General features: G+C 56.0%; 5 protein-coding genes across 5 annotated transcripts, besides 11 other annotated features; 1 reads left to right on the forward strand and 4 right to left on the reverse strand.

The window, feature by feature from the left end:
* Positions 1-261: 261 nt before the first annotated feature.
* Positions 262-1,212, forward strand: EKO05_0006758 (uncharacterized protein; the record flags this gene model as incomplete). The annotated part of the gene is made up of 1 exon (XM_038946209.2): positions 262-1,212. One exon carries the CDS (start codon positions 262-264, stop codon positions 1,210-1,212), a length of 951 nt encoding a protein of 316 aa, XP_038797295.2.
* An 863-nt stretch (positions 1,213-2,075) lies between these two features.
* Positions 2,076-4,097, reverse strand: EKO05_0006759 (2-isopropylmalate synthase; the record flags this gene model as incomplete). Its single annotated transcript, XM_059636874.1, has 3 exons — positions 2,076-2,267; positions 2,317-3,894; positions 3,945-4,097. The coding sequence occupies 3 exons, from the start codon at positions 4,095-4,097 to the stop codon at positions 2,076-2,078; spliced, it is 1,923 nt and encodes a 640-aa protein (XP_059492857.1).
* A 639-nt stretch (positions 4,098-4,736) lies between these two features.
* On the reverse strand, positions 4,737-6,479 carry EKO05_0006760 (uncharacterized protein; the record flags this gene model as incomplete). The annotated part of the gene is made up of 3 exons (XM_038940702.2): positions 4,737-5,698; positions 5,752-6,323; positions 6,373-6,479. 3 exons carry the CDS (start codon positions 6,477-6,479, stop codon positions 4,737-4,739), a joined length of 1,641 nt encoding a protein of 546 aa, XP_038797296.2.
* Positions 4,924-4,960: a tandem repeat.
* Positions 6,480-8,286: 1,807 nt separating the features above from the next.
* Positions 8,287-8,313: a tandem repeat.
* Positions 8,314-8,669: 356 nt separating this feature from the next.
* Positions 8,670-8,749: a tandem repeat.
* Positions 8,750-9,654: 905 nt separating this feature from the next.
* Positions 9,655-10,571, reverse strand: EKO05_0006761 (uncharacterized protein; the record flags this gene model as incomplete). Its single annotated transcript, XM_038940790.2, has 2 exons — positions 9,655-10,487; positions 10,544-10,571. The coding sequence occupies 2 exons, from the start codon at positions 10,569-10,571 to the stop codon at positions 9,655-9,657; spliced, it is 861 nt and encodes a 286-aa protein (XP_038797298.2).
* A 748-nt stretch (positions 10,572-11,319) lies between these two features.
* Positions 11,320-11,412: a dispersed repeat.
* A 118-nt stretch (positions 11,413-11,530) lies between these two features.
* Positions 11,531-11,565: a tandem repeat.
* A 54-nt stretch (positions 11,566-11,619) lies between these two features.
* Positions 11,620-13,465: a mobile genetic element.
* Positions 12,528-12,823: a mobile genetic element.
* Positions 12,528-12,832: a mobile genetic element.
* Positions 12,528-12,883: a mobile genetic element.
* Positions 12,588-12,823: a mobile genetic element.
* Positions 13,466-13,781: 316 nt separating the features above from the next.
* On the reverse strand, positions 13,782-20,090 carry EKO05_0006762 (uncharacterized protein; the record flags this gene model as incomplete). The annotated part of the gene is made up of 2 exons (XM_038940665.2): positions 13,782-16,937; positions 16,992-20,090. The coding sequence occupies 2 exons, from the start codon at positions 20,088-20,090 to the stop codon at positions 13,782-13,784; spliced, it is 6,255 nt and encodes a 2,084-aa protein (XP_038797299.2).
* Positions 19,703-19,895: a tandem repeat.
* Positions 20,091-20,112: the final 22 nt, after the last annotated feature.

Below are 20,112 nucleotides of genomic sequence, written 5' to 3' on the forward strand. Positions count from 1 at the left end.
CGGTGGTTGATCCCCAGCCTCGCAGAGAGAGCCACGCCCAGCATCTACCCCACGTGAGCGCACGATGCCGACACCGGAGTCGTCCCGCTGTTGCGTGCTTGGTGGGACGGTGTCGCCAGTAGGATCACGCATACTGTAGAGTCACTTATCAGACTGCCTATCTACGACTCGACAACCCAACAGCCCAGCATGCCAACAACAAAACATGTGCAAACCCCCCGAATCCAACCCTCCCTCCCACCCCCGAGACACCAACCCAGCATGGCCACAAACGCCCCCGACGACACTCCCCCCTCCCCCGCCTACTTCCCCACCTCTTCCACCTCGCCCCTGCACCCCCCAACAGCCCTGTACGCAAAGCTGCGCAGCCTCAAGCCCACCGACCTCGTGAAGACCCAGGACCTCACCGTCCCCCCACGCAGCGGCCGTGCCTGGCACGTCCCCGCCGGCTCTCTCTTCCGGCTCTCAACCCCCAAAGGCCCGCAGGTAGGCGACCTCAACCTCTGGAACGCGCGCGATCCCCGCGAGCGGTTCTGGGCCGCGCGAACACGGCAACTGCAGGGGAGCCACATGGTGCAAGGCGACCGGCTCTGGAGCAACCTGCCCTTCATGCGTCCCCTGGCCGGCATCATCTCCGACGAGTGTCTGATCCGCGACGCGCCCGGCTCAGCTGCGAACGGCGGGCGCGAAGCATCGCGGGATCAACGGGGCGGCCTCACCAAGTGGGGAGGCCGATGTCACGACCTCCTCGGCACACGCTGCGATCCCTACATCTCCCACACCCTCACCGGCGCCGCCTACGACTTCCACTGCCACAGCAACCTCGTGCGCGCCGTGCTGCCACACGGGCTCACCGAGTTCGACGTCCACGACGTGCTGAATGTGTTCCAGGTCACGGGGCTGGACGCGCAGGGGCGGTACTTCATGGAGGCGAGTCCCGCGACGGAACAGAGCGCGCTGACCTTCTTCGCCGAGCAGGAGTTGCTGTGCGCGCTCAGCACCTGCCCCGGCGGCGATTTGAGTCGTTGGGGGTGGAGCCAGGCCGAGGAGGGGGATGCCGAGGAGGGCATGAAGGGCACCTGTCGGCCGATCAGGGTCGAAGTTTTCGAGATAAGGGAGAGGGGGGTGTTGGACGGGTGGAGTCCGCCTGAGAGGAGCGGGTACAGGGGGTATCATGGGATGAAGATTCCCGGGGGCGAGGCACGAGCCTGAATCGATGGCTTGCTAGCCTTGCCTGATTGATTGACTGGGTGCGCGTCAGCTCTGCGTGATACCATCTCAGCCCCGGGCCTCCCAGGGGGTCTTCAACCTACCGAATTTACTCATCTGCTGCTCACTACAGTAGCATGAGCAAGAAGATGCACCATAACCCCATCTGCTATAACACAATCCTTATTGATTCCCACGTAGCGCCCCCACCACCCACCTACCTACCTCTTATCTGATTCTTACTGTCTAGCTAAACCTAATACTGTAAGATTAAAGCCTAAGGATAAGCACGCACTATACTATACTATTTAGCTTAAGGCAGTAAGATATTAGTATACAGAGAGCTAGTATCCTATCTTAAAGTAGTATAAAGAGCCTATATACTATTAGTGTAAAAGTGTAGTATATATATTACTAAGACTAGACGTCCTCTATAGTGTGTCTACCTATAAGAAGTAGAGTAGTAAAAGTGCTTAGACTGAAGGACTACAGGGCAACAAGGATTGAGTAGCTAGATGGAAAGCTCACAGATGTGTTTTACTTGGTAAACACACGGTGTATGCTGTTGGTGCCATGTACAGTGTACAGTCCTTACGCAGCGAGGCTGCAGGTTATTGGGAGAATGGCAGATGGTGACAGTTTGGATAGCTGCGCTGTTTGGACCGGCATATGGAACAGGACGGGGACGTGGAATGCTTCTGCTGATGTGAATGCATGTATTTATTGATAACCTGTGGTACTTTTGAACACCTCCCCAGCTAAACCTGCCCGTGACTAATGTAGCATACCATGACATCCAATCGAAGCAGGCAACCCAGCTCGGCTCGCGAGAAGAAGGAAAAAGAAAGGAGCCAAGTGGTGCTGTTTTATACACCCGCACTCTTCACATCGGCCTGCGCGCCGCTGACCATGGCCTCGAGCTTCTCGACCTGCGTGCCGTTCTGCTGGTCGGCGTGCGTCCCGTTTCTCAGGGGGCTGCCTTCGATGCTGGGTATGTCGAGGGTGTTGGAGCGCTTGGGGCGGAAGGGGATCGGGGTCGATGGTCTGGAGGAGAGGAACTGCATGTGTCAGCCCTGTTTCGATGAAGTGTTCGTATAGTCAACGTACCGATGATGCGGCGCTCAGCAGCGCGATGAGAGACGCTTGCACGACGTCGTGGTGGATGCCGACGCCCCACACCTTCTGGTTTCCGCCGGCGACAATACACCCAATGTACGTTGCGGCCTTGGCGTCCTTGTTGGAGCCGATGGTGTGCTCGTTGTAGTCGACGACGTCCAGGTCGATGCCCAGGCCCCGCAGCGCGTCTGCCAGAGACGAAATGGCTCCGTTTCCGCTTCCCTGGATCTTGTGCTCTTGGCCGTCGATTTCGAGAACACCGTGGAAGATACGGCGCAGGTTGCTCGTCTTGTTTGTCTTGCCCTGCTGCGGCGGCTCGGGCGTCTTGGAGCGGTCTGCGGTGATTTCGTAGTCGACGAGGCCGAAGCGTGGGTTGCGCTTGAGGTGGTAGGCTTCCTCGAACAGCTTTGTGATTTCCGTGGGCAGCAGCTCGCGGCCGAGGTTGTCCGTCTCCTTTTGCACGACCTTGGAGAAGGCGATTTGCAGGCCGCGGGGCAGGTCGAGCTCCAGCTGGCGCTGGATGATCCAGGCCACGCCGCCCTTGCCGGACTGCGAGTTGACGCGGATGATGGCTTCGTAGGTGCGGCCGATGTCTTGCGGGTCGAGGGGCAGGTAGGGGATCTGCCAGTAGGAGTCGTCGGTGGCGCCCTCCTGCTTGCGCTTCTGGAAGCCCTTCTTGATGGCGTCTTGGTGGGAGCCGCTGAAGGCGCAGACGACGAGCTGGCCGCCGTACGGAGCGCGCGGGTGGATGGGGATCTTGTTGCAGGTCTCGACCATGTCGATGATGGACTTGAGGTCGGAGAAGTCGATGTTGGGGTGCACGCCCTGGGTGTACAGGTTGAGGCCGAGGGTGACGAGGTCGACGTTGCCTGTGCGCTCGCCGTTGCCAAACAGGGTGCCCTCTACGCGGTCTGCGCCGGCCATCTGCGCGAGCTCTGCGGCCGCGACGGCGCAGCCACGGTCGTTGTGGGGGTGCAGGGAGACGCAGATCTTCTCGCGCTCGGAGATGTTCCGGCAGAAGAACTCGATCTGGTCGGCGTAGACGTTGGGCGTGGCCATCTCGACGGTGGCGGGCAGGTTGAAGATGATGGGGTCCTCGACGGTGGGCTCCCAGGCGGCCTTGACGGCCTCGCACACCTCGAGCGCAAACTCGGGCTTCGAGTCGGAGAAGGTCTCGGGCGAGAACTCGTAGTGCCAGTGGGTGCCGGCCTGCGCCGGGTCGTCCTTTGTGATGGAGCGCGCGTACTTTGTGCACTCGACGGCGAGGGCAATCGTCTCGTCGTCGTTCATGTTGAAGACAATCTGCTGGAAGCAGGGGCTGGTTGCGAGGTACAGGTGCAGGATGGCCTTGTTGGCGCCCTTGAGCGAGTCGACGGTGCGGCGGATGAGCTCCTTGCGACACGGCGACAGCACCTGCAGCCAGACATCGTCGGGCACGATGCCGGGCGTCTGGACGAGGCGCTGTGTGAAGTCAAAGTCGGTTTGCGACGCCGAGGGGAACGACACTTCAATCTCCTTGTAGCCGAGTCTGGTGAGCATCTGGAAGTACATCCACTTCTGCTCGCCGTCCTGGTGGTGGTTGTTAGCGTGCGCTCTGCCGAAGACCAACTGGATCGCACCATGGGGTCCACCAGACTCTGGTTGCCGTCTCGCAGATCTGTCGACAGCCATCGTGGCGGCCTCTCGATCGTCTTGCTGGGCCACGTCCGGTCGGGGAGGTTCAGCGGCTTGAAGGCCTTGTACTTTTTCCACGGCTCTGCAAGCATCGGCATCTTGGCGTTGTCGGTCGTTGCAACGAAAGCCAGTGGGCGCACAGTCGTTGCTGGGTGGGACTGTAAATCAGACTGTGAATCAATCCGTGTGAATCAATCCGTGTGAATCAATCCGTGTGAATCAATCCGTATAAATCAGTCCGTGTAAATCAATCCGTGTAAATCAATCAGTCACAGCAAAGTGGTGATTGACGGTATCGTAAGCAGAATCGAGGGCATAGAAGAAGAGGTGTGTGGTGAAGGAGTCACACCATGTGAATCACAGCAAACAATTTCGCCGTGCGAGGTTACGCCGTCGACATGCCTGCAGCGCGTATGACGATGCGGGGCGGCGGGCATGGGCGCAAAAGTCGAAAGAATGCGGGGCTCCGATCTCGGCGTTTTGACTGGCGAACCAATCCAGTCCAACCACAGAAACATGCACATGGCTGATATCGTCTATGTGTTGATGTCGTCTACGTGCTGATGTCGTCTACGTGTTGATGTCGTCTACGTGCTGATGTCGTCTACGTGTTGATGTCGTCTACGTGTTGATGTCGTCTACGTGCTGATGTCGTCTACGTGTTGATGTCGTCTACGTGCTGACACCGTCTTCGTGCTGACATGGTCTGCGTGCAATCGGGACCAGCCCAGGCAGACCTACAGCATGGGAACTCTCAGACCACAGCAATCCACCTCGTTCCCTCTGATCTCGACGCGTCGGCCAAAGTACAGGCTCCCAAACTCCTGCACGTATGCGCGGTCCGCCTCGCTCCACGTGTCGAGGCCCATGCTGCTGAGGTCGTCTCGATCAATCCACAGCGCGTCCCCCTCTTCGCCTTCCCTTTCTTCGTCTGCGTCTTCGTCTTCGTCTTCGTCTTCGTGCTCGCCCTCTACCAGTTGGCTCAACACCTTGATCAGCAGGGATGTTTGTCGGTGGAAGTAGGCAATCACGGCCGTCTCGACAGAACCCTCGTAGGCAGCCATGTCGCCGACGAGTTCGCGGTCGAGCTCCTTCTCGGCTGTGGTGTACGCTTCACGCTCGCCGGCGCTCGCCCACCACATGAAGCCCTGGTAGGCAAGTCGTGACCATGTCACGGGCTCGACGGCTGTGTCGTCGTAGGCCTCGTTGAAGTCGTCGTCTGCGCGCTTGGCGTCGATGTCGTCGTGCGAGAGCAGCGGCGCTGCGTCGTCGCTCTGCTCGTCCTCGTCGTGGAAAGTCTCGGTGGCCTGCTGGCGGTGCTTCCAGAGCTCGCGGTGCAGCAGCTTGTACCGCGCCACGTCGCGCTGGCTCGCCTTGATCACGTCGCCCTCGCTGGTGCGCAGCTTCGGCCAATGTCGTCGCTGGGGAGCTGCATCGCCGGCGTGCGGTATCTCGACGACAATGTCGTATAGCTGCTGCTTGCTCGCAATGATCTCGTCCGTCGTGCATGCGACCCAGCCCTCTGCGGTCTCGTGGCCGGGCGTGTGGCCGCCCTTGTTGCGGCGCAGGTCTTCGAGGTGGGGGATGTCGTGCACGCCGACGGAGAAGAGGGCGGGCAGGCGCAGGAGGTCTTCGGTGCCAGGCGCAAGATGCTCGGCGTCGCGCGGGGAGATGCTGGAGAGGACCGACAGGTTGTAGACTGCGCGTGTTAGCCGTGCCACGTGTCGCGCACACGAGGACGAGGAAGCCTACCGAACTCGCACGTCGTCCTCACCGGCGGGCGGCCCACGAACAGAATGCGCTTCCGCAGCAGGGCCGCCTGCTGCAACCGGAAGACCAGTGGGCCAAACAGGTCGAGGTACTGCAGCATGGCCAGCGCGGGGTGGTGCTCGGGCAGCCGCTCTTCGTCCTTGGGCATGGCCGTGGCGGTGGAGATGGCGCGGTCGCGGCGGGAGCCCTTGCTGTCTGCGTGCTGGGTCGTCGCGCTGCTGGTCTGGTCCGCCCAGAACTCCTCCAGCGGTGCCACCGTCTCGTCCCTGGCCAGCGCCGCGGCCATTTTCTCGAGCCGTCCGGCCAGCAGCCACCCGCGCCCCAGCCGCCCGAACCTGCCCTCTCTCCGGACCAGCGCGCCGACCGAGACGAAGTTGGCGTTGCGGTCCTCTGCACCGGCATCGCCCCTGGCGAAGGCGCTCAATCCGGCATGGCCTGCGTGCGTGAAGTAGACGAGGTCGTTGGCAAGCGTGTGCAGCCCAGACGGCAGCGACTTGAACTCGACGCCGTCCAGGTCCGTGTCGTTCGCGCTGCGTTTCCAGGCGATGGTGTAGCTGGAGGCGTCAGCATTGCGTGCGCCATGCCGGTGCTCGCGCAACCCACCCGACTTTCTTGTCGAATCTGATCAGGAAGAGCGCCTCCACCTGCGGCGCATCGTTGCTATTCCCAGCGTCGACGTCTGTCGCGCTCGAGTGTGTCGAGGCTGACATGATGGCGTCGAGGGCGCAGGAGTGGTCGTCGGCTGCCGAGCGTGCAATGATGCAACGCCGTTGGCAGGTCTGCAGGATGAGAGGGCAAGTTTAGCCGAGGGTCCTCATCTCCATCATCTGTTCATCTCCAATCAATCTGTTCAAAGACTTGAGATGGACAGTTGCCCCAACAACCAAGATTGACCTCCCCTGACGGCGTCTGCTCATCTTCTGAATGTTTCACCGCAATGCAGATGACCCCTTGAACGATGCTTTCGTTGCATTCATAGCCCAGTAGCTCAGCCGCTTCAATCATCATTCAACACAATGGCAGTCCAAGTCACACCAGCACATCTCAAAGGAACGAACACAGCCATCTTCGAAGTCTCGTGGTCAAACATTGCCTTCATCATGCCAGGATACCTCACCTGAATAGTTGTCTGCGCTTGCCGTTGATAGCGTGGTAGTCAGCTGCACAAGTCAGCCCCCGTTTTCAGACACTTCTCCACGAAAATCCATACATATGTCCTCTCTATGTTCTGGAACATGTGCCTAACCTGTTGTTGCAACTATGACAAGCTAGCCGATGGCGATGGTGCTGTTGCTTTGGCACCTCTTACAATGCAAAATCTTTGGAAAGAGCTCACCGTATTGCTGATAGAAGCACTTTGGTCAGTTCTCCTCCGCATCTTCCGCTCATCCGCTTTCTTCTTCTACAATGTCTGCCCCTTGCTTCTGTGTTCCTCTCTTTTCCAAGTATCTCTCTTTCACTCTAGAGTCAAGACATTTCCATCCCTGGAACTACGTCCCAGTCAACACGTAGTTTGTCACTCGAGGTCCATTTCACCTCAACCCTAACTCCAGCACAACTGTAGCTACTAACACAGCGTCCGCGCAAGCTCAATCGACTAGAGCTATATCAACGAGTGGGCATTCAAATTCTTATGCTTCGATCATGTACTGATCTCTATAACTCCTGGCTATATCAACGAGTGGGTATTCAGGTTCTTACACTTCGATCTTGTACTAACCTCTACAGCTCTCGTCACCTCCGCTACTACATCTGCACCCCAGATCGGTGCACAACAAGCCGGTGTAGCCGCCACCCAGGTCGCAAATTCTATAAACGCTCACCTCCCAGTCCCTGTATACAACCCCACCGCGTGTCAGTTCACCATACGAGGACTGAGTCACTGCAATTGACAGACCCACGCTTCAGCCAGGACGTACCTCTCCGCATCGCGCCCTGGCCGCACAGCTTCCCAGCACCCACACCTCGCTTTGCTCAGCTGTTGTCTTCCTGCCCCGTCGACTGGTGGAAGTAACCGTTCTAAAGGCATACGAGCTGCGAACACCGTCGATCCCAGCTCCAGTGCCCTTCGAAACATCGCTCAGCAGGCCCATCGCGCGAAAGGCAAGGTGCCATCCGAAGAGTGCGTCCGCAAGCGATTCAAGACGGCAAGTCATACCACTACCACCAAATCAACCTGTAAGCAGCAGACTGAGTTCCGTGGAATCTGCAGCACCGAGTGTCACCACGAGGCAGCAATGTATAAAGGCAAAGTCATCGCCTTCAAGCTGCAATCAGAGAACAAACATGGCCGCCCAAACATCCGCCTATGCGCCAAAACCCTCATACATAACCCGGAGCCAGTCAACACCTACGAAACCCCCGTCATCGGAAAAAATGAGATTCATCTCCAGCACCACATCCCCGCCCTCTCTTCGTCTCTTGAGATACTGACAAGTATCATCCTGTATGTCAAGAGAACTAAACGCTACTTTACGAATGATTCGCGAAGAATAGGAAGAAACAGGTTGAGAATAGACTCCATGCACTGCACTGCACTGCACTATCTGTGAATTTTACACCGTCTGTAATAACATAACCGCTCTTTACTATGCAACCTCTACCCTTTGTTTTCTTCATATAGACCCTGTCCACCTTTGACAAAACCCATATTCCAAACCCCAACCTGCAGATTCTCAAATCTTGAATCCAACATCCGAAACCTAAAACCCAAGATCCAAAATTAATATCCTAAATCGCAACACTATTGCCTCCAAGACCAGCGTATTCCAGCACCTCATGCGCCTTTATCGCAATGTCCCCAAGTACCTCTTGAATTCGGCTACATGAAAAGCAGCCAACAAATCAGGAGTCAGAATTACGAGTCAGAGCGATGGGATATAGACCATGGAAGTGAAAGTAGGAGATAGGGGAGACAGAGGAGACAGAGGAGACAGAGGAGACAGAGGAGACAGAGGAGACAGAGGAGACAGAGGAGACAAAGAGAGATTTACAGACAGAGAAAGAGATTCCATACAGGCGACGTAAAAACAACAGAAAACCTGGGCTCAGGAACCACGGATCATGGACCTCGAAGTAGAACGACAGATGTTGATTCGTGGACGCGAGATGGGCGGAAATAGGCGGAGGCGGAGGCGGAGACGAGAAAGGAAGAGACGAGAAAGGAAGAGACGAGAAAGGAAGAGACGAGAAAGGAAGAGACGAGAAAGGAAGAGACGAGAAAGGAAGAGACGAGAAAGGAAGAGACAAGAAAGGAAGAGACAAGAAAGGAAGAGACAAGAAAGGAAGAGACGAGAAAGGAAGAGAAGCGTCGGGATAGAGATGACAAAGAAAAGCAAACGTAGGTGTTGGTTTATAATAAAACTGCGTGTGTAGAGTGGCTTAGGAAGTGTACAAACATAAAAAGAGTATTAAATCAAGAGGTATGGTGATATACGAAGGACAGTGATTCAGGAAGTGCATTGACCTGACAAGTGCAATGATTCGAGGAAGTGCGAGGAATGAAGAAAAGCATAAGCTCGACAAGTGAAGTCTGTCTAGATTAAGGGATCGAGGATGCGTTCTACAAGCTGTAAGGTGGCGGATTTTGACACCAATCTGTAAGAGGGAAGCGATATTCACAGTAAATAGTAGTGTGGCAAATCACGCCTCTTACATCGCAGTGGGACTTCGGTTTTCACAGAGGGAAAAAATCTAAATGGAAGTCCAGTCTCGCTAGCGCCGTCTCTTACTTTTCATGGTTTGTAAGTAGGTTGTTCTAAGGCTGTATATATGCCGAGCAAAAGTCAAGCATCATCAGATAATATAGCCCACTGACAAGATTACAAAGACACTAACCACGCCTTCGAGCGTGCAGATACCAGCCCAAGACTATCATCCGTACCACTAGAAAGTATTACCGCAACCAGTGGGTCGTGCAATCTCCATGAAACCGTCCCCACCATGCAGTGAGTCGCTCCGGCCTGCAGCAAAGTTCGTTTGGCGTTTGGTATCCGCATTGAAACTGGCGCTGAGCACCTTCTCGTCCCCTTGGCGCTGAGTATCGTGCATGGCACGTATCAGGTTCACTTTCGGCAGCTCCCCATCTTTGATAGCAGACTTCTGAGTTGTTGAAGCAGCTGGTAGCTTCTGAGCGTGCTCCACGGGCAGCACGTCTTTCGCCTTCAACTCCATCCTAAGTCGTACTGACTCGGCCCTCTCGTGCACCAGCAGCTCGCGGTACGTGCTCGTCAACCTGATCGCTACTCTAGCGTCTTGCTTGCACTTATCGAGCGCGATCAGCTGCAGCTCCTGCTCGCCGAGCTTAGACGCAGTGTTAAGCTTATAGAGCTTGAGCTCTTTTCGCGTGGTAAGCAGCTCGTCTTTCAATGAACGAATTTCCGTCCTGGTGTCTTCGAGCTCGAACCTCAGCCCGTCTAGTCCTCGCTCTTGGCTGTCGAATTCTTGCTGGAGGTCCTGAAGACCTTGGCGGAGAGCAGCGAAAGCATTGCGAACATGTCCAGACCTGGGAGTTGAAGGCTCAGACACGTCTCTGTGGCTTGGTGCTGTTACTCTGCGCCTCTTGTTCGAACGAAGATCTTCCTCGTGATCAGACAGGCTCGCCGAAGTGACCTGTCCAGCGCACGAACTCAGACCAGGCTCGGGGCTTGACAATGCGCCATCCAGGTAGAACCTCGGCGGCTCTACGCTCATGCTAAACTCGGTGAGATATGGAGCAGCTGGACCAGTCAGTGACTACACAATCCGGCTTGAAAAAGTAAGAGAGGTAGCATACCGCCCAGTGCAAAGGTATCCGCACTCATCGTACACATATGTAGCTTGGGAGCGCAGAGAGTTAATCAGCAGTCAGTATGCATGCGGAAGTGCCGACAACGAGACGTGCCTTTGCCCGTTGAACCACCTTCGGTCGAAGCTGGAGTGAGGTGTTGAGCAGACAAGCGACACGGCAGCAGCAGTGTATTACTGCGGAAAGAGTGCAGTAAAAACGGAGAAACCGGTGCGAGTTGGAGTCTTTGCGAGGTGAGATACGCCACTACCAGTGTAGTTGGGGAAGTCGCGATGGAAGAAACGCCGCCTCCATCACCATCACATCAACGACTAGGACAACAACCGAACAATCTCAAGAGAAGAACTCGAAGCACAGGCAGTGTAATATCAGTACCTATCACGCCGCCATGAGTTGATATACACGTGACGCTCAACTTGGTGTGTGAGATACATACAGCACCACGCGATTACTTGTAGGAATGATAAGAAAAGCCTAGAACAGCACACCGTGGATATGCCCCTCAATGGTATTAACACCATATAGCACCATCCTCTCTCTTCTTCTCCCCTCTTCTCATGTACCGTGCACCAAGCTTCAACGCAATTTCTGATAAACTAAATTCCTACCTGCTACACCCCTACAATCTAATTGAACCATGCCTACGTACCTTTCAGCTAGCAGACGCTATACAAACACAGAGATATAAGCAGAATATATACTACGTAAGCACAGCTATGGAATTATATCACTTATACTTACTTTCTACGCCAACAAGCGTTGTAAGGGCTCGGTTTGGTTCTACCTAAGCTACACCGACTAAAAAGTACAGTCACCTAATAGACAGGGTAACTAGTATCTAAATAGTATATATCTGTAATATGTAGCTTAACTCTATAGCGCTCTCTACCTTAGTATAGTAGTAGTTAGCTACTAACACTACGCCTACATACTTATTCTCTACTAAGCAAATATAACCTCTAGATCTTTTCTAACTATACTTATATAAATATACGTTAAATATATATATAACAGAGACTAATTAAAAATTATTTAACATCTAAGTATAGTTAGTCTTTTAAGCTTATTAACGTAAGCGGTAAGCGAGTCGCTTAGGCAAGCGAGTCGCTCACCTTTGCCAAGATCACACCTCCTTCAACCTTTCATCTAATGTCTCAACAACCTGATCTTGAATTGCTTTCTTGTGAGGATAGGATAGTCCTTGCTATCTAAGCTATAAAATCTGACGCGTTGCTAAGCTAGTAACGCGCTGCTGCTATCTATAACGTTCCTTAAAGGACCCTCTCTAACTAACGCGCTAAAACCACCTTACAACGCGATTCCTATCCTAACTTATCCTAGCTTACTAGGGTTAAAGAGGACACAATTATATAATATATAAGGAAGCTTAATATATAAGGCTTTGCCCCTACGCTTAGCTACGTACGTGAAATAGCTAATTAACTACTAGCTGCCTGTTACAGTAGCTAGGTTAGGGAAAAATAGGCCAGGAACCTTATATGCTAGAAGCCTGAGATTAAGTCTTATATAAATAGACAGTGTAATCACTAGAGAGTCCTATACAGTAACCTAGCTATTATTAGCCCCTAGTTTAACCTTATATATAACGTTAAAGCTAAGTATAGTATCCTAGACAAAGATACCTACAACTTTAACAAGACTGGCTTCTAGATAGGTGTTAGGGGGTCTGTTAAGGTAGTAACTGCGTCTAAGAGGCGTCTTAGACCATTGCAGGTCCAGCCTGGCGACTGTAAATAGGCAACGTTAATTGCCGCAATTAATGCTATAGGGTAGGTTATCCCACCCTTTATTATCTTTAAAGTAAAGAACTATAACTAAGCCTGGTATCACAACCTAAAGAATTAGCAGATTAGTGTTAGCAAGAATGGCTGGACAACAAATGAACTAGGCCTAGAGTGGCTAAAGCACTTTATCCAGCACACAACAGCCCAGACAGTAGGTAGCTACTAGCTGCTGATTATTAATGGCCACAAGAGCTATAAGTTACTTACCTTCCAGAATCTATATAAGGAGAGTAAGATTATTACTCTCTATATGCCTCCTTACACCTCCCACATCCTACAGCCACTTAATGTAGGGTGTTTTGCCCTATTAAAGCAGGCGTATAAGGAAATTAATATCTTAGCAAACTGTTACATTACCCACATTAACAAGAAAGCGTTCCTAGCTGCCTTTAATCAGGTTTTTAATAAGGCGTTCTTATCTAGTAATATTCAATCAAGCTTCCAAGCAACAGGCTTAGTTCCAGATAACCTAGAGGTAGTGCTATTAAGGCTTGAAGTAAAGCCTTGTACGCCATCACCACCTCCACCAGGGCCTACCCCCTAGCAACCTAAAACACCAAGCAACGCTGCTGAAATTAGAGCTTAGTTAACGCTGATATTAAAGAGAATTAGGGAATACAGAAGTTTATTAACAGAATTAATCTGTAAGATGGTGCAGCAGTTTTAAAAGGGAGCTGAAATGATAGTGCATACCCAGGTGCTAATAGCAGCTAAGATAGTTAAGCTTTAAGTAGTAAATAAAGCTGCTTCTAAGCGTAAAACACGTAAAAAGAAGCGGATCTAGCATGGTGGGACCCTATCTTAGCAAGAAGCAGAGGAGATAGTTAAGCGTAGGGATGCTGATGCGCTGGTTAAGGCTGAGAGGCGTAAGGAGAGGATGCGAACAGGTGGTGGTAGACAGGGTTCTTGACGCTGTGGGAGGTGTAGTAAGGCAGGGCACAACAAGCGCACATGTAAGAAAGATACTGTGGACTAATTAGATTAATTTGACGTACTATGAGCTACAGTACAATGTTGTGGTGTTGAGTTATAGTGTTGCAAAGGTCTAAGGCTTGAAAAGGTGAGCGACTCGCTTGCCCGAGCGACTCGCTTACCGCTTACGTTACATATAAAATAAATTAAGATAAGAAAATAGAGTAGTAATAGCAATAGTAACAGCGATAGTGACAATAGTAGTAACAGCAATTAATCTTATCTTTAGCACTTAGTATCTTAGTATCTTAGTATTATATCTTATCTATCTAAGCAGAGAAAAGCAATAAGCAGCCTTATGCTTAGCTTACTCTTTATCTAAATTATAGATATACGCGCACGCTAACGCTAACTAACTATTAAAACAGTAAATCTATAGTAAGAGAAGAAGAAAAAAACATGCAAGAAACATGTTTTAATCTTATCTTGAACTGCCAGCACTTGGTATGTTAGTATCTCATCCGTCCGAGCAGAGAAAAGCAATAAGCAGCCTCGCGCTCGCTCTTCATCTGAATCATAAACACGCGCGCGCGGGCGCCGTTGACGCCGCCGGTCTTGGCAACCTGGCCGACCTCGCCGCCTTCACCGACATTGTCTTCCCACACAGAGACGGCGATACCGCTGCGGGCGACGCGCTCAAAGCACGTCTCCGAGAGCGTTACGTCGAGCAGTGTCTGGTTCTCCTTCTTGCTCGTGACGAGGATGCGCCGCTCTTGCGTGTGGTCGCGCGTACCCGGGGACCGCTGGAGTGGGTTGGGGCTGCCGGGCGCGCTGGGGTGGGGGCTCGGGAGCATGATGGTGAGGCGCGCGCCGCCCATGTCGCGCCACTTCTTCAGCGTCTCGCGCTCGTACAGGCGGCACTTTGTGTTTGTGATGCCGGCGGGGGCGCCGACTGCGCCGCCGGGGCCGTTGGGTGACGATGCACCTGAGCCGGGCAGGGAGCCGCTGGATCCCGTGTCGAAGCTGTTGAGTGATCGTGAGCCGAGCGTCGAGTTTCGGACACTGAACATGCCGCCTTTGCCGAAGGAGAAGCGACCCAGCGCGGATCGCATCGCGGTGCCCATGGTTCCGACCGACGATTCAGTGGCTGCGGAGATGGAGGCTGCGCGTGTGCTCGACTTCCTGTAGCTACTCCTCCTGCCGAGTGTGCCTCCCAGCCACCCAGAACCTGAAGAAGCGTTGGTCCTCGCTTCGTTGCGGCGGTCCATTGCTTCTGCCCAGCTGCTTTGTCCGTACGGTCCTCGGGCGTTCTGCAGTGCAATGTAGGTTGGATTGTTGATGCGGGACTGGTTGATCATTGCATACAGCTGCGCACATTCGCTAGCGTTGCGACTCCGCAGCATGATGTTGTTGCCGGTGGTGATGCGTGAGTCGGACGTCGGTGGGGAGCGGATGGAGATGTCGATGGCGGTCGACTTGCGCAGGGGCACCAGAGGGGTAAGCTCGACCGCAATAAGGGGAGCACGTCCTCCTGGCTGTATGATCTCGTCGCCGTCGGACATCAGCGGCTTGGAGTGTGTGGCGGTGATCTCGAACACCTCGATCTTGCCGGGCGTGACGACGATGCTGCACTCTTCTGGATGCAGGCTATCCCACCTCCCAGCATCTGACCAGGAGAAAATGGATGCGATCGCCTTGGCGGCTTTGCTGGAGCTTGCTGGAACGGCACGGTAGGGCTGGTTCGACGCAGACTGGGACGGGGTGATGGTATCATTCGGCAGGGTGTAGATGGAGGCGGGTGGGGACACCTTCGGGAACTCCTTGGTCTCTTCAGGCAGTGCCTCCAGCGGTGCCGTATCTCTGCTGGTGGAAGTTGGGTAGCCTCGGGGTGCAGTGTAGTTGAGCGGCATCAACGGCGTGGGGACATCATCATCCAGTTCATCGTCGGAAGAGTCCGAAGTGAGGCTAGCATCGCTGGAATCATCCACATCCTCTCCGGAGACTACATCGTCTTCGGTCTCACTCGACGATTCGGTGCAGGTCGACGGCTCGTATTCGTGCTTGAGAGGCGAAGAGGATCGTCGCTTGTTCTTCCACCCTGGCAGTGCTGGCGTGAAGTTGGGTGTCTTTGAGCCCTTGAGTGTGACAGGTGTAGCTGGACTGGGCGATCGGTGAGGGGGAGGTGGAGGTGGTGCATCGTCGTCCTCTTCCGAGGGAGTCCTGGGCGGTTTGCTCAGTTTGGGCGGTGCTGAAGCGGGTGGTTCAGGGAGCTCGTTGGCACTGGCAGCCTCTCGCAACGGCGTCGAGGGCTGACTCGACTTTCTCAACCTGGGGATCGATGGCAGCTCCATCGACGGCGTCGAAGAGACCCGCCTGTGTGTTTGGGGTCGCGGCGGGGAGCCTGGAGGCGAACGAGGCTCTTCTTCGACGGATTCCTCGCTCTCGTCGGATTCATCTGAGATATCTACCCCGGATGTCGGCATCCATACACTGAAGTTCTTGCCACGGCGCTTTGTTGACTTGCGACGCGGCTGCTTCTCCTCTTCGACGAGCTTGGCTTCGCGAGTTTGAATTGGCTTGGGCTCGTCCACAAACTCAATGGGGTCGTCAAGGGTGATTTGGCGTGAGGGACGCTGTGAGACCGGGGATGATGTCACAGCCCGCGAAAGCCTCTTTGCTTTCGTGCGCCTCAGCCCCGGTGATGCAGTGCCGTCCGAGCGAGCTGCGTCGTCGAAGCTGCTTCGTGGTGTTCGATCTAGGTCTTCCTCATCATGTCTAGTGTGTCGCACCATCCCTAGAGGCGTCTGTGGCTCCAGAGGGGAGAGATCGATTGCATCGCGGATCCTGCTTGCAAGGGGGACGTCACCGCTGGGTGGCGTAATTGGTGACACAGTGCGCGAGTGCCGGCGTCTGTCAGGTGTGTCGTAGTTCCAGACCTTTGAGACCTCAGTGTGCTGTTCTCCGAGAGGAATCTCGATCTCGTGGGGACTCGGTGTTCTGCTCTTGAGCGGTATTGTGGAGGCTGTTGCTGCGGACACTAGGGAAGAGCCATGGCTGCTTGTGGGTCTTGGGATCTGCCCTGGTAACATCTGGTCTCGCTTGATCTCGGATATGGGTGGGGGAATTGGAGTCAGCCCAAGCATTTGCACCCACTCGAAGCCAGCTTGCTCGTCGTCAATGGTGAGCGACATGACCTCGCTCCATTCAGACCCATCGGCTTGGTTGCCTCGGATCATGACGACAATCTCGCCCTTCATGTCGCCGTTACGAGCAGACACACGACTTTGCTGCACAGGTGGGAGCAGCAGCCATCGTCCTGTGGAGTCGACCTCGCACAATAAGATGTCTCCCCCCTGCCCTGTACCTGGGGCGTTATCGCGGAGCAAGACCTCGACGCGACAGCTGAGCTCCTGGCCGCTTGAGTGGTAGAGGTACATGTCGAAGTAGTCTCTGGCTCGTACACACCGAGCGGCGTCGATTCGGACGCCGGCAAGCGGCGCCAAGCTTCGTGGATCGCGAGCACGCGTGGCGTCGATGTTGGCGGCACCTTCATCTTCGAGTCGAGCTTGTTCGTCGTTGGACCGCTTGCGCGCGGCCGTGACGAGGTCTTGGAAGGTGGCTGATATCTTATCCGCACGTTCCGAGGGTCTGACGTGGTTGATGCCCTGAGCCATGGTCAGCAGTAATCACAAAAACTCACAACCAAGGTTGAGACGCACCTTCAAGCTCTTGGAAAGATACTTCAACCGCACAAGTGGCCGCTTCAGCATGTACGCTACATCGACGCGTTCACCGTCCCCGTTGACGACGTAGCCTTCTGCGTTGCGCGGCATGCCCTCGTCCCAAGGCGCACCATCATCGGGGCCATTCACGACTCTTGCTGGCTTGAATGGGTCGTCGTCTGCGGGTGCGAGGCTGATGACGACGTCCTGGAAACCGAGACGCCATACGGAGATGTAGTCGGCATACACGCGTTGTGCGCTCTGGGCCCAGGAGAGGAAGTTGTCTGGATCTTCCAGGGGCACACGCTTGTGCAGCGTCTTCAGTCGCTCGAGACAAACACCCATGTCCATGATGGGTTTTGTGACCTCGCTGGGGTCAGACTTGCCGGAGCGGGAGAAGAGGCCGACGGCGACAGCAGAGTCTGATGTGGAGAGCACGCAGCTGAGGAGAACCGGGATGACACCGTCGACAATGGTGCGCAACTCGCGCATATATTTGGCCTCGTCGGAGGCGAGTTCCTTCATAATGTCAGGGATCGTGGCCGTGGCCAGGCGGCTCCTGTTGGTGCGTATGCTGCGCGCAGACACGATGCTCTTCGACCCTGCCTTGGGCATCGACAAGACTGAGATCAAGTCGGCGTGGCTGGCGAGTCTGTTTCTCCTGGTGCTCCTGCGACTGATGACGGTAGACGTCTCGTTCATCTGCGAACCGACTTCCGAGGCCGTCACCCCTGAGACAGTTCGGTCGTCACTGAGCACCGACTCAGTCCACTCGGAGCCTGCAGCTTCGGATGCAGGGGCTGGTTGCGCGTGGCTTGGGAACGAGTCGACCGAGGCAATGGTAGACAGACGCTTGCCTCTCGTTGGGAAGTGGCGCTGCACTGCAAGAGGACGTGGCTTCAAGGATATGTTCTCAAAGTCCATAGTCGACGCATCGACTGACGAGGAGGGAGCGGAGGAGGCAACGGAAACAGCCCTGGGATCGTCCTCTTTGGTAAGATCGTCGGTCGAGATGCTCTCCCGCAGCGGTGAAGACATGGAGCGGCTCTTGGAGCGCGAGTGTTGGCTGCGCTTTGCGCCGCGGCGCTTCAAGGTTGGCGTGGGGGAGAGCGGCACTTCCGGCTCAGGCTCAGGCTCGGTCTTGTCGGGGATAGGCGTTGCAGCAGTATCGTCGGAGACTACAGAAGAGGCTGCTTCTTCCACGACGATATCGCGGGTGTCGATCTTCAACTCGCGAGATGCCCTTCGCTGCTCGTGACTGCGGCGTCTCCGTCTGCGCCTACTTCCACCCCCGCTCCCGCTGCCGCTGCCGCTGCTGCGCGGCCTGGCCTCCTCCACCGGCCTAGTCTCCTCCACCGGCCTGGCCACCTCTACCGGTCTGGTCTCCTCTACCGGCCTGGTCTCCTCTACCGGTCTGGTCTCCTCTACCGGCCTGGTCTCCTCTACCGGTCTGGTCTCCTCTACCGGCCTGGTCTCCTCTAACGGCCTGGCCTCCTCTACCGGCACTGGCTCAGGCTTGGTTTCGGTCGACGCGGTGACAATGGACGACTCGGTTCTCGTGGTGGCTGAGAAGGCTGTGGTCGAGACGGACTCCTTCGATCGCCGTCTGCGGCGTGGTGGGCGTGCTTCTGATCGCTCTGCATCGTTCTGCATGTCCTGGGTGCGGTCAAGCCATGCCTCTAGTCGAGTGGCAAAGACCTTGTTGGGGGGCGATAGTGGCCTTGGCTGCTGCGCGCGCAACTCTCGCATCACCTGCTCCTTTTCGGCGTCGATGGTGTCCGTCCTGGTCCTGCGGTGGCGGCGTGTCGACTCTCTGTAACCCTCGTCGTCTGTGCCAGGCTGGCTCTTGGGGCGGCGCCGTCTGCGCCTCTCCCGCAGCTCGTCTGCTCTCGGGGACGTGAGCTTGGGGCTGGAGTCGACCAGGCTGGAGTCGGCGTACTCGACTGTGATGAAGTTGGCAAGGTCTTGGAGCGCGGGCGCGGGCTCTGATTTGCGGGCAGGTCTGTGCCTGACAGGCTCGGCGTCTTCAGCGGACAGCGAGCCGCGTGGAGAGGTGCGTGTCTTCCTCCGGCGCACTTTGACGACCTCGGACTTTTCCTTTTCGGCGGTGGGCTCCACGATGACTTGCACGACGTGGGCGTCTTTTGCGCTGCCAGAGCCGCTGCTGACTGGGCGCTCCTCGTTGCCGGCGCTCGAGGGCTTGGGCGGGCGCTCCTCGTTGCCGGCGCTCGAGGGCTTGGACGGGCGTCTTTGGCGCGGGGTGCCCTTCTTCTGGCCGGTGGTCTTGCCGATGTAGCTGGCCAGGGTGTGCGGGAGCTGGGGTGCTGGGGGTGTGTGCGGGGCGGGGGTCGCAGCAGCGACGTCGTCGGGCACGACGGGCCGGTCTTTCTTGACGATGCGCGAGGGGCGCACCCAGGCATTGGGAATCGTCTTGGGGGGCGGGCGGGTGGCGTCCTTGGGGGGCGACTGCTTTGCGCGCCAGTGCGAGTCGCTCACGACGCGCTTCTTGGGCGCCACGGCGCTCTGCACCTCGTCGTCGAGCTCGTTGTGGGCGAGGGGCGTCTTCTTGGCGCTGTCCGGGCGGTCCGGGCTCCTGTCGACAGAGCCAGACGCGGCCGGCGCGTGTGCGGGCTTCCAGTCGGGCTTGTCGGCCAGCGGCTTCGTCTTGGGCGTCGTGGGCCGCGACCTGGGCTTCGACGGCAGCTCGACGTCGGCGGCGGCGGGCTCGAGGGGGTGGGTTTGGGCGTGGGCTTGGGCGTGGGCGTGGGTTTGGGCTTGGGCGTGGGCGTGGGCGTGGGTTTGGGCTTGGGCGTGGGCGTGGGCGTGGGTTTGGGCTTGGGCGTGGGCGTGGGCGTGGGTTTGGGCTTGGGCGTGGGCGTGGGCGTGGGTTTGGGCTTGGGCAGGGTCGGCGCCGCCCTCCAGCTGCCAGCGCTTGATCTTGTCGCGCACATTGGCGGGCTTGTTGATGCCAATCGCCTTGGCGAAGTCGCTGCCGTTCATGCCGCTCGTCGGCGAGTCTGCTGCGACCGCCTTCTTCCTGCCCGGCGAGGCATTTTGTGTCTTCTCAGCGTCAGCGGGCAGCGGCGAGGCGGGCATGAGGCCCGGGGGGCATTGGCGG

This window comes from Ascochyta rabiei, chromosome 11 (genome assembly GCF_004011695.2).
Source record: "Ascochyta rabiei chromosome 11, complete sequence".
Lineage (NCBI taxonomy): Eukaryota > Fungi > Ascomycota > Dothideomycetes > Pleosporales > Didymellaceae > Ascochyta > Ascochyta rabiei.